This window comes from Carcharhinus amblyrhynchos, chromosome 1, assembly GCF_965287045.1.
Source record: "Carcharhinus amblyrhynchos chromosome 1, sCarAmb.v2.hapA, whole genome shotgun sequence".
Lineage (NCBI taxonomy): Eukaryota > Metazoa > Chordata > Chondrichthyes > Carcharhiniformes > Carcharhinidae > Carcharhinus > Carcharhinus amblyrhynchos.
In genome coordinates, this window is record NC_137324.1 from 73,579,663 (window position 1) to 73,593,313 (window position 13,651).

Here is a 13,651-nt window from a genome sequence, read left to right on the forward strand (position 1 = left end):
TTCTGTTCGCATGTACCTGCGGTTTTAGGAGGTGCTGTTGAAATAGCCTTGCCAAGTTGTTGCTGTCAAGTATGTCAGTGGTGCATGGAATAAAGTTTCAGCTAGTGGATGTTTCTGAGTAATTGAACTGTTTGTAACAGCTGCATCCATCTAAGCAAATGGAGAGTATTTGAGCATATCCTTGATTTGTGCCAAGGATAGTAGAAAGACCTTGGGGAGATGGGATGTTTGCAACGGACAGCAGAATACCTAGTCTCTGACCTGCTTTATGTTGCTAATGGATCAGACACTATCAAAATAAAAAAATCCTTCCTTAAGATGGTATGAATGTCATGTCTTTAAATGTGGTGCTTTATCTTCCTCTGTAGGGAATGACTTTCTAACTCCATAGAAAACTGCTATTTTTGTAGCTTGCACTCTGGTAAAATTCTGAGCAACTTTGCACTAAATGTAACTGATTCAATCCTTTCAGGTGCTGAATGTAGAACAGAATTCTGAGTTTCAACATTTCAATCCCAAATGCTTTGATATTTTTCTGGCAACTATCTTGATTTTTCTAGGCAAACAATCTACTTACTACCCATAAGTCTTATGTTATATACAAATTATCACGCCATTCTCTCTGCAACTCCGAGTTTTGAGCTCTCCAATAAGTGTCCATCCTTAGAACTGCACTGAAATAATCTTACTCAAAATCACACATATAATCCTCTGTTACTGTGACCATGATGCAAAAATGCCGTCATTCACAGATCTTTCTGCATCCTTTAATATCATCAACTATGTTATTGTCTGCCATTGCCTCTCTTTTGTCGTCCAGCTCAGTGAGACTCCTCTCACTTGCTGCGCTCTTGACCATCGTGACCAGGGCATCTCCAACAATGCTTTGCTTTCCACTCCCATATTGTTGTCTTGAGTCGCCCAAGGATCTGTCTTTGGACCTCTTCCCTTCCGCTTTTGCACACTGCTCCATAATGGCCCTATCTGAAGACCTACAACGAGGTGCCGTGAGCACCCATCTCTATGTTACAACCATCCCTTCCTCTCAGTTGGCTCCATTGCCTCAGTTGTCAATTCAGCTTGTTGAAAATGCAATTCTTGAACTCTCACTTCATACAGTTAAAAGTTGGGAAAATAGTAATTGACATCTTTGACTTCTACCAGAAATTTATTACTTGTCCAAGAATTCCAACCCCTTGACCGCTGTTTCAGGTTGAGCAAGACAGTCAACAACATCTGCATCCTGTTTAACCATGGACTGAGTTCCAAATACATAGTAGCCTGCCTTCTGCTGAAACTTATCCATTTCTAGACTAGGCTATCCCCTGCTGTTCTACTTGTTGTCTCATCCTTCAGCACATCTAAGACTGTGCTCACTGACCTAAAATTATAATGTATATTTGAATCCTTTCATGCTTTTGTCTATTCCTACCTCTGTGATTTTCTCCAGCCTGCAGCGTGCTGAAAACTTTGCATTCCTCCAACTCTGGCCTGTTGTGCAAAATCACTCTTTTTTTTCTCAGAATTGGTGGGTGCGCCTTCGCCCATCTAGGTGCTACACCCCGGAATTCCCACCTAAAACACTCTCGAGAACTCCTCTATTTAAGACCCAGTTAGGCCAAAATTTCACTTTTAGTCACATCTTTTTGTTCAGTGTTATTACTTATTACATTTTGTGGAACACCTTTTTAATGTTACAGTTAATATATAAAATTTCAAAGTTGGTTTATGTAACAAGTAGGCTTACATTAATGCTGCAATGAATTACTGTGGAAATTTGTGAAAATATAATTGTAAGTTATTGGACTAAGGGAGCTGCCAAGTACTCCCATTTTACCCTTTTTGGAGATTTGATTACATAGTTAGTTATTATATTCTGCAAAACACTTAAAATTTTAAAAAAATGCCTGTGGTTTAGTCTGTGATGAGATCAGGTCTGTAATTAAAGTCTTTGGATAAATCTTCAGATGTTCAACATATTTCTTTGTTCCTTAATTTCTTTTGGAGAGGTATTTTTAATGAAAGGTATAGAATATAAAGGTAAGGAAGTATTGTTGTAACTATAGCAGGCATTGGTGAGACCACACTTAAGAGTATTGTGCACAGTTTTGTTCCCCTTATTTGAGGAAATATGTAGTGTCATCAGAGGCAGTTCAGAGGAGATTCATTAGATTGATTCCAGCAATGAGTGGTTTGTCGTATGAAGAGAGATTGAACAGTTTAGGCCTGTACTCTGAAATTTAGAAGAATGAGGGGGATCAAATTGAGATATACAAGATGATAAAGGGTATGGATAAAATAAGCATGGATTAGATGCTTCTTCTTGTGGGGCACGCTAGGATGAGAGGTCATAGCCTTAGGATAAAGCAAATTTAAAACAGAGTTGAGGAGAAACTACTTCTCCAAAGGATTGTGAATTTGTGGAATTTGCTACCCCAAAGTGCGGTGGATGCTGAGATAGTGAATAAATTTAAGGAGGAGTTAGATTTTTAATTGGTAATGGGTTGAAGGGTTATGGGAGAAGACAGGAAAATGAGGATGCGGAGCAATATCAGCCATGATTGAATGGCGGAGAAAACTTGATGGGCTGAATGGCCTAATTCTGCTCCTATATCTTATGAACTTGTAGATGGTGGCATAGTGATAGTCATTGGATGGCAATCTGGTTGCCCAGGGTAGTATTCTGGGGATGAGAATCCTACCACGGAAGTTGATGGAATTTAAATTCAATTAACAATCTGCAATTGAAAAGCTAGTCTCAATAATGGTGACCACAAAACTATTGTTGAACCCATCTGGTCCACTGACATCGTTTAGAGAAGGAAGTTTGTCCATCATTACCCGGCCTGACCATGTTACTCTAGGTCAACAGCAATGTGGATGACTTTTAACTATTCTCTGAAATAACCTAGCAAGCCACTTTGTTCACAGGCAATTAGGGATGGGCAACAAATGCAGGTCTTGCCAGTGATATCCATACTCCATGAAATAATTTTTTTTAAAGCACATTTTCTGACATTAAAAACTCCAGAGGTTGAGGAACTTGCAATCAGCAAATATTTATTGCCATGAAGTAGAATTTTAGAAATTTGCAGTTGAGCCTGGTGTTGCTGCTGAAAACTTATTGCACTAGTATTTTTATTTCAGTTTTTCAACATTCTAAATTTAGTAATTTTGTTTTGAAGGTCAGGCAATAAGTTTGAGCTTCCTCACACAACTGCCCCACCTGAAGGTGTAGTGCTTTGATGACAGCTACTTGAATTCGGCAACATGCCAGCAGCGACAGTAGATCACACCCAAAGAATTTGTGAGGTCTGGGCTTGTAACCTGGATGAAGAGATGAAGAGAATACGTCAAGTAATTCGTAAATTCAACTATGTTGCAATGGTAAGTTGGTTATTTTATGTATGTTTCAAATGGAAAAAAATTCAGTAACATAGGTTTTGAGAAATATATTAAAATGTTTGTCTCATGGCTGAAGGCATTTTTACTGGTATTTAAGTTTAGTCCTCACTTAGCTATTTTAGAATAGGCAATAAGAATTTGCATTAAATTCCTTTCAAAGTGTAATTAATACATTCAAATGTATTATCTTGAACAAATACTTTTGCAGTATCGATCTGAAAGTTATGGGCACTGCAGGTGTTCATTTTGGGAAGTTATTTATGTGTGCACTTACCTAAATAAACATTTTCATTTCGTCATTGATATTTCCAATCCTTGTGCCAGTATGAGATAAAAAAGAGATAAGTGTGAGACAATATTGTGGAGAAATACTGATGTGGATATGATCTGAAGAAAGCTAATAAATAAAGAATAGCTGCAAAATATTGAAGAAGCAGTGTGGCAGAAAAAACAGAACCTGAAAGTTTATGAAAAGGAATCCGAGGAGGAGGAATCAATAAGAGAAAGGAAACTAGATAGCTGTAATTGTTACAGTTTTGTCAGTTTTCTCTCTTGCTTTCTTTGAAAACCATTATTCTTGCTGGGATGTGGTTTCACTGTTAACCATAGTCCTCTCTTACCTTGCTAAGTGACCATTATTCATGTGTGTGCTGAATTGGTTTTTCAACCTTGAAGAATCTGATTCTGTTCTTGTTCCATATTCTTGGGTGATGCTTTATTTTCTTCCTTCTATTATCTAAAGGGATTTTTTTTTAAGCTCTGATATTACTTCAGCTGAGCGCAAGTAACTCAGCACGTTCAGGAACTTGAACCTGACGTTTGTTTGGTCTTTCTCTCAATTTACTCTGTCCTAAGATTTTACTACATTCCAATTTTTCTTTCCCTCCATATAAACTCTAACCCTTGGTTACTTCCTTGATCTTGTTATCTCATATAATCCTGTTATTTGTACCTTTATTCCCAATTTCTATACAAAGATATGGGCTTTTTGATCATTTTCTTATATACCTCATTTCTCACACTTGTGTTCCAACTTTCAAGCCCACATCATTTTACATCCGTCCCCATGCCAATGACAGCAATTTGCATTTTTATAGTGCCTTTAATATAATAAAATATAATGGTGCTTTAGAGAAGTGTTATCAATCAAATCTGATGGCGAGCCACCTGAGATATTAAGACATACAAACACACAAATTAGAAGCAGAAGTAAACCATACCCGGCCCCTTGAGCTTGCACCACTATTCAATAAGATCATGGCTGATCTGATTGTAACCTCAACTCCACATTCTCATCTACCTCTGATAACCTTTTACACCTAGCTATTTATTATGATCCCAGCTGATAATACTGAACAAGTCAGATCCCAGAGTGAAACCTGACTTAACAGATGCTAATTTCTCTTTAAAAGTAAGTTACAATGGGTGTAAATTGAGAGAGGTGGATACTCAGCGAGACCTTGGAGCCCTCGTGCATCAGTCACTGAAAGTAGGTGTGCAAGTACAGCAGGTAATAAAGAAGGCAAATGTTATGTTGGCCTTCATAGTGAGAGGATTTGAGTGCAGGGAGAGAAATATTTTGCTGCAATTGGATAGGGCATTGGTGAGACCACACCTGGAGTATTATCTGAGGAAGGATTTCTTTGCTATAAACGGAAAACATCATGCTGTTTCCTGGGATGGCAAGTCTGCAATATGAGGAGAGACCAAGTTGGTTAGGACTTTATTCACTGGAGTAAAAGAGTGAGAGGGGATCTCATAAAAACTTACAAAATTCTAACAGGGTTAGTCAGGGTAGATTCAGAAAGAATGTTTGCAATGGCGGGGGAGTCCAGAACTAGAAGTCATATTTTGAGGATAAGGGGTTAACCTTATAGAACTGAGGTGAGAAAAAATTTCTTATCCAGAATCTGTGGAATTCACTGCCACAAAATGTAATTGAGGCCAGAACATAGGCTCGAAAGGCCAAACGGTCTACTCCTGCTTCTAGCTTCTGTTACTGAACAAATTCACAGGAGTCTACTGGTGAACTTTTAACAAAAGAAAACTATATTACGACAGACAAAAAGGTTGAAAAGACTACAAAAATATTCAAATATTCATGATTTTTTTTCACCCCACCTATATCTTAATATACATACAAATTCAGAAGGCTATTTACCATATCTATCTTCTTTAAAATTCAGGGTAAGTACACAGTACATGTGAATCTACTGGTGAACTATGGACAGGCACAGCACACTCCAAGGTGAATGACAGATGCAGATTCTATGAATTTCTCAACAACTCCCCCAGAAATTTATTACCCGTGAACCAATTGATCTCTCTGAAACTTTCTTTCTGATGAAGGTTTCTGATCTCCACACTTGAAGAACCTACCTTGGAATCTTCTCCAAAAGTCACTCCCACTCAGATGGTTTCAGTCTTGTCTTCTGAGATTCCTTTCCCCTTGGATCTCATGTATAATCAAGCTTCGCTTTCCAAGCCTACTTTCAGATCTTCAGCTGTCTCAAGCATAACATAAGAACATAAGAACATAAGAAATAGGAGCAGGAGTAGGCCATCTAGCCCTTCGAGCCTGCCCCGCCATTCAATAAGATCATGGCTGATCTGTCGTGGCTCAGTTCCACTTTCCCGCCCTCTCCCCATAACCCTCAATCCCTTCTCTTATCAAAAACCCATCAACCCGCTTTTTAAAAATATTTAGCGAGGCAGCCTCCACCACTTCAACGGGCAGAGAATTCCAGAGATTCACCACCCTTTGAGTGAAGAAGTTCCTCCTCAACTCCGTTCTAAACCGCCTCCCCTTTATCTTGAGGCTGTGCCCCCTAGTCCTACTGTCTTTTTTGAGCGGGAAGAGTCTCTCCACCTCTATCCTATCCATCCCATTCATCATCTTATACGTCTCAATGAGATCTCCCCTCATTCTTCTAAACTCTAACGAGTACAAGCCTAGTTTATTCAGCCTCTCCTCATAGCTCAATCCCCTCAACTCCGGTATCAGCCTAGTAAACCTCCTCTGCACTCCCTCCAGGGCCAAAATATCCTTGCGCAGGTGTGGCGCCCAAAACTGCACAATAACACCCTCACCAAACTTCAGCTACTCCCTCAAAACCCCTGGCCCACCTTGCTTCAAGTCTGCTTCCTGCAGCATGCTGTCTTTAATTTGGAGTCAATTGCTTTGCTTCTTTCTATTTTAATTTAACAGAACCTGGCGCTACCTTCTGGGACCTTTTATCGTCCCAGTCCCTTGTTTAGGATCTTCTTCTTTGTTTGAGACCTTTTCAGTGTCCAGCTCCTTGAGACATTTTCTCTATAAACGCAGTCATCTTCAGATTGAGCTGTTTCACTTCTTTCTTTTCTGTGCAGTCACACAGGGCCAGTTCTGAGCCTGAAGAGGTAAAAGAAATTAACTGCGCATGTTCAGAGCTTCACGGGTACTTGTTGTACCTGCATACTAGCCTTTTGTGATTTATGCACTAGGACACCCAGATTCCTCTGCATCTTAGAGGTCAGTAATCTCTCACCATTTAGATAATACACTATTTTTCTGCCAAAATGGACAATTTCATGTTATCCTATTTTATACTCGTATTTGCCAGATCTTTGCCCACTCATATAACCTATCTACAAGGTATATCTTTTTGTAGCCTCCTGACGTCCTCTTCGCAACTTACTTCCTTTCTTTGTACCTTCAGTCTCTTCATCCAAATCATTTATTTAAATAGATAGAAGTTGAGGCCCCATCACTGATCACTGCGGCACCCCATTCATTAGATTCTGCCAACCCGAAAAAACCCATTTGTGGCCCTGCTGTGCTTACAGTTATCTAGCCACTCTTTTATCCTTGCCAGTAATTACCTCCATTTTCCTTGCTAATCACCAGGAAGGAGGCCATTCTGCCTGTTGTGTCCATGCTTGCTCACTGCAAGAGCAATTCAGCTAGTCCAAATTGCTTTATCCTTTCCCTGGAACCTTGCAATTTTTTTTGAGTAATTATCAAATTTTCTTTTTTTTTATTCATTCATGGGACACGGGTGTTGCTGGCTGGCTAGCATTTATTGCCCATCCCTAGTTGCCCAAGGCCAGTTGAGAGTCAACCACATTGCTGTGGCTCTGGAGTCACATGTAGACCAGACCAGATAACATAGCAGATTACCTTCCATAAAAGACTTTAGTGAACCAGATGGTATTTTCCAACAAGTGACAATGGTTTCATGGTCATTAGTAGATTTTTAAGTCCAGATATTTTTATTGAATTCAAATTCCATTATCTGCCATGGCTGGATTAGAACTCAGGCCCCCAGAACATTATCCAATTTCCTGCTGAAAGTCGTGGTTGACTCTGTCTCCACCACAGTGTTAGGCAGTGCATTCCATATCCTTACCATTCACTGCATAAAAAGATTTTCTTCATGTTGCTGTTGGTTCTTTTGCTAGTCATCTTGAATGATGTGTTGTTTTCAACCCTCCCACTAAGGGAAACTGTTTTTCCTCATCTACTGTCTCACTGGTGATTGAATGCCTCGATTAATTCTCCTCTCCACCTTCTGTGAGGTGAGTAACCCTAGCTCCCCTGATACATCCACATAATTGAACTCTGTCATCCCTAGACTATGTTCAGTAGTCTTTTCTGCACCCTCTCTAAAACCTTCATGTTCTTTCTGAAGTGTAGTGCCCAGGATTGAACTCAATAAAGCCTGACTAGCGTTTGATAAATGTTTGATATAACTTTCTTGTTTTTGTACTCTACTGCTCTATCAAGGATCCCTTTTCTTTAAACCTGCCTTCTCAACTTCTATCACTTTCAGTAATTTAGTTCTCTGTTCCTACAACCAAATTAAAATTCTACCATTTAGTTACCTCGCCTCATTCTTCCTGCCACCTTGTAAAAGGCTGCAGATTCAAAATAAAGTAATGCGCAGTGATTACAGTAACAGAGAATGTTATTTGTTACTGTGCTTAGGGCTATTTTACTGGTGTGGAAGGCTTAGAAACCTGATTGTAGAGAATTAACCAAGGAGATAGACACTTCTCCAAAAGACTACAAAATTTTGGAGAAGTAATATAAGATGATGAATGGGATGGATAGGATAGAGGTGGAGAGACTCTTCCCGCTCAGAAAGGACAGTAGGACTAGGGGGCACAGCCTCAAGATAAAGGGGGGGAGCGGTTTAGAACGGAGTTGAGGAGGAACTTCTTCACTCAAAGGGTGGTGAATCTCTGGAATTCTCTGCCCGTTGAGGTGGTGGAGGCTGCCACGCTAAATATTTTTAAGACGCGGGTTGGTGGGTTTTTGATAAGCGAGGGGATTAAGGGTTATGGGGAAAGGGCGGGAATGTGGAACTGAGCCACGACAGATCAGCCATGATCTTATTGAATGGCGGGGCAGGCTCGAAGGGCTAGATGGCCTACTCCTGCTCCTATTTCTTATTTCTTATGTTCTTATGTAAAATGTTTGGAGATGAGATCTTCATTTGCAAGGTCAAAGTCCAATGTGTGTTTTTGACCAAGTTTTCTGATAGTTTTGTAAAGGGCGATGTTGTCTTAGAAGTGGGAACTGTTTAAACATTGGGGCCCGAAAGGAAAGCTATTTAGTTGTAATTGGATCGATGAAGCCAGCTCTAGGTATCATTGATAAGACGAGCTTGGAAAGGGTAAGGGAGGGGATGGGGGCTAATTTGGAGGTTATGGTTTGGCTTGGTGAGTAAGGGGATGGTGAGAGAGAGCCGCAGAGGCTGATGAAAATAATCTATTTACAAAGATGCATGCCAGGATTGCTGTGGAGCGTGGTTGTGTTTATCTCATATTATTGAAAACTTTTCATTTTTGAGCTTGCTGCTTTAATGCCTCTTTTCTACTGAAAAATGCTGAAACAATTGTAATCCTTATCATTGCCATATCGGACATCAGGAGCTAACTCTCAAAAAAATATAAACTGGTTTTGTGAAAATGAAAAGCAATAAATTAGCAGTGCTGGAAATCTGAAACAAAAACACAATGGTGAAAATGTCAAATAGGTATGTTGAGATCTGTTGTGGGAATAGGCAGATTAATGTTTCAGATGTAGGCCCTTCATCATAACTGCTATGAGGCTCAATCTTCAGGTGGGGAAGCAATTAAACATTTTCTAAAGCTCAGATATATGAAGAAGGACCCTGTGAAAACTGTTATTGCATGATCCTTGTTGAGCATTTGTCAGCTGATATTTTCCAAATCAGATTGCACAAATTGGATTGAAACAACTACATGAGTCATGACCCTTTTAGTAATCACAGAGATCATTTTATTCTCTATTGCCATATCTTGACCTTAACTATAATCAATCTTTTAAGAATTTCAAATGTTTTCCTGAAGTATTGTGTAAATTCTGATTGCCATGGAAACAAAGATTTTGCTTTTACTTGTAGCACCTAAGAGTTAACACTTGGTTTTTTTATTACCATTTTCATATTTGATATCTGTAAGAAATGTTATTCAAGAATTGATTGTAATTGGCTTTGAATTCAATGTATTTATGTTTAGGATCGATGGAAAGACATATTTTGTTTTTCATAAGAGATGTCAGAGAAGAATTATATTGAACACAGTTGCAGACTGTGATTCTTGTTTTGTTTGAGAATTTTGTTTCCTGATGTAAAGAATTGAGTGGCTTGCTTTGTTATTAAATAGGTTTTTGTTGGAAAATAAAATTTAAAATAGAAATCAGAAGTATGGGGGGTGGGGGGGGAGTCATATCCAACAAAAGAAAAATGGTTGTGTCTCTGTGGAGGTCAAATCTCTGCAAGAGTTCCTCAGGATAATGTCCTAAGCCCAACCATCTTCAGCTGCATTATCAATGATCATCTCCAACATGAGGGCAGCAGTGGAGACGTTCACTGATTATTTCACAGGTAACTTCCATTAACAATTCATTTGATGCCGAAACAGTCCTTACCTGCACACAACAGGAGCTGGAGAACATTCCACTTAGGGCTGCTAACTGATACGTTAATTCATGCCGCACAAATACCAGAAAATGACCATCGCTAAGAAGAGAATCTAGCCGTATCCTCATGCCTTTTAATAGCATTGCCTTTGCCAGATGCCTTGCACATCATGAAGTTTGCTATTGACCAGAAACATAACAGGAATCACCATTTTGGCTGCTGCCACAAAACAAGTCAGAGGGTGTGAATTCTGCAATAACTGACTTCCTGACTTTCCAATGCTTGTTCCCAGGAGTGTTATGGAATTTTATACGTTTGCCTGGATAAGTGCAGCTCCAACAACACTTCGAAGCTCAACACGATTGAAGATGAAGCCACCTGTTTCATTGGCTCCCCATCCACACCTTAATATTCATATTCTGCACAGCAGTGCACAGTGGTAACAGTGTATACCATCTGCAAGGTACACTGCAGCAACTTGCCCAGGTTCCTTTGATGACAGCTCCCAAACCCTTGACCTCTTTTAAAAAAACACTCCTTGTCTATGAAGGAGTATGAAACATTACAAATGTAGGATACCTTCATGTTGTTAATTTTTAAAAGCTATATTGGAAAAACATTGGCTTCTTCTGGCCTTGGGTGATTAACTGTGTGGAGTTTGCACATTCTCCCCATGTCTGCGTGAGTTTCCGTTGGGTGTTCCCACAGTCCTAAGATGTGCAAGTTAGTTGGGTTAACCATGGTAACTGTGTGGTCTTACAGGGATAAGTGGGAGGAGGGCCTGGGTTAGGTATCCTGTCAGAGAGCTGGTGCAGACATGATGGGCCAAATGGCCTCTTTTGCACTGTATGAATTCTATCATTCTGTTGAGAAAAGGTTGTTTGAACGTTTATGCTCATCAGGTTGGGGAAGTGCTGAAATCCAAATAAACATGCCATCATAGCACTAAGTATCTGCATCAGGAACCAAATCACATACTGTGGGAGCGATCTTTAGCCCATGTTCTCCAACCACAAGAATGGTGGTGGAGGCTCAAAATCCAACGAAACCTGGAAATTGCAAATCTCGCCAGCGAGATCATGATCTCCAATTTTTAGGCCCCATACCTTAACATGAAACACCATCCTCCCCCTCTTGACAAAGTGCCTTAAGATCTGGAGAGAAAACCTGCCTGTTTTTCTGGAGAAAAACATGCCAGCTTTCAGTCAAACACTGACACTTTGTCATTTTTCAGTAAGATTCCACCCAATATGTGCCAGATGTGATCATCTTATCTATCATAACACAAAAGTGAAACCTTATGGCTTCAATGTCATTCTAAAATCACAAAATGTTTAAAAAAAAGGAAACTTTATGTCATAATTGTTCAGGAGTTCGTTTGGCACTTCAGGAAAAAAATCATTGCATGCTAGCAAATAGTTGTGGACTTTGCAGGAGGACTGTTGTATAACTAACTCCCAACTGATGCAAAGCCTCGCATAAAAGCTGTTGGGATTTGTTTAGACCAATTTAATTTATTCACTAAGGTTGCTTTTTTATGAAAGGTAAAAACCCCCTGAACTCTGGCACCTTAAATAACCTGCCAAAAGTGTAAGACTTTATCACAGATTTCTGATTTAATAAAATATTACAAATCCAGTGTTTTGTGATCATCTTTGAGACTAGCTAATGCTGGCTTGTAGTTTCCTTCATTTATATAAAAACACTGATGAGCATTTGGAACAACAGATGAATCTCCATATAGGTTGCTGGAGAGAATTGTCATGATTTTCATTGTAAAAATAGCTTGAACACACAATGCAGTGATTTGTTACTCATGTTAACTTCTGCTACAACATACTTCAAGAGCTAGAGCACTTCATAAATGTGGTCATTTGCTTCTGGAAACATGAAATGTATATTGTTTAGAGAGCTCCAACTGCAATCATTTGTGTTTATTAAAATAAAAGGGATTTTAAAAAATATCTGATCATATTTTTCAAAAATTTATTAGGACACAGAATTTCCAGGTGTCGTAGCACGACCAATTGGAGAATTCAGAAGTAATGCAGACTACCAATATCAACTATTGCGTTGTAATGTAGATTTACTGAAGATCATACAGCTGGGGCTGACGTTTGTAAATGAACAGGGCGAGTACCCTCCAGGTACCTCCACGTGGCAATTCAATTTCAAATTTAATCTGACGTAAGTGTACTTAAGAATCTCTTATTTCTGTTATTTACAGCTTAGACCAGTTTGCCCAACTGTTAAAAGCAATCTAGATGGTGTCTGTTTATTATTTTCTGATAATCATAAAGTCCTGGTGTAAAGCAGAAATTTTTCAAGCAAGATTTTCAAGTTTAAAAAAATTCTGAGTATGGATGTAAATTCACAACTGTGTTCAGATTTCTGGACAATCATAGGCTTCATTTGAGAAATGGGGTAGTAAGCACCAAATGCTTATTAAGACTGTGTCATGACTGATTTGAAGTTCAGCGTAACCTTTCCTCAAGTCAAGAACAGGCAGTGACTAGAAAACTCAGGAATCAAGACTTAAGTTGGGACAAAACCATTAGAATAGTGTGAGAGTCGTAAGTCATGACAAGGAGGGGGCAAGCAGTAACTGCTACAGACTAACGTTTGAGACAAAAGCAAAGCCAAGAGGCTAGCCCTGGCCATCCTGGAAGTGCTGGTGATGCTGTCTGACCTAGTTGACCTGGATTTATTAACAATGTTGAAGAAACCTTGCAAGCATACTTTTCTTTGTACTTGCTTCGTAGGTAACTGTTTAAAACATATTAACTTTATTGGATTTGCCAGTAGATATTAAAGTTATTGCAGCTGTAATTTTACTTAGTGCCATGATAATTAAGAAATATTAAGAGAATTATTTTGGTGTATGATGTACAAATGCATAATTGCTACTTAAAAGAACATTAAATTTATAAAGTCTTTCTGAGATCTGCAGACTTGCCATTTATTTGTTTCTAAAAGCTTTACTGGAATTTGCTCGATTATTGATTAAAGTGTTCTAGAAGGCAGGAGTGAAAAGATATGTACATCAGAATATTGTGTCTATGATCATTTGGGCATAGTTAATATGCTTCACACCAATTTATGAAACTCCCATCAATTGGTAGAAAATAAATGAATAGATGAAATTGTGATTGAGCAAAAAAAAGTATTGTAATTTAAACATGTTAAAAACATTGCAATTTAACCATAAAAATGCAATTCAAAACCCAATCTTCATGCATTTGAATGGATTAAGATTTTATAGGATTATGTTGTAAGGAGTACATTTGCTTATGTTTATTTTTCTGTTTTAAATGTTT

The 13,651-nt window shown here is 38.8% G+C and overlaps 1 protein-coding gene across 2 annotated transcripts in view; it reads left to right on the forward strand.

Annotated features, from left to right (window-relative positions):
- Window positions 1-13,651, forward strand: part of cnot7 (CCR4-NOT transcription complex, subunit 7) — a 36,722-nt gene that overhangs the window by 1,423 nt on the left and 21,648 nt on the right. For both annotated transcript variants that reach the window (XM_080187045.1, XM_080187054.1), the window contains exons 2-3: window positions 3,186-3,387; window positions 12,328-12,521. In XM_080187045.1, the coding sequence (XP_080043171.1) occupies window positions 3,271-3,387; window positions 12,328-12,521 (311 nt within the window). In that variant the 5' untranslated portion in view covers window positions 3,186-3,270. The remainder of the gene's footprint in view (window positions 1-3,185; window positions 3,388-12,327; window positions 12,522-13,651) is intronic.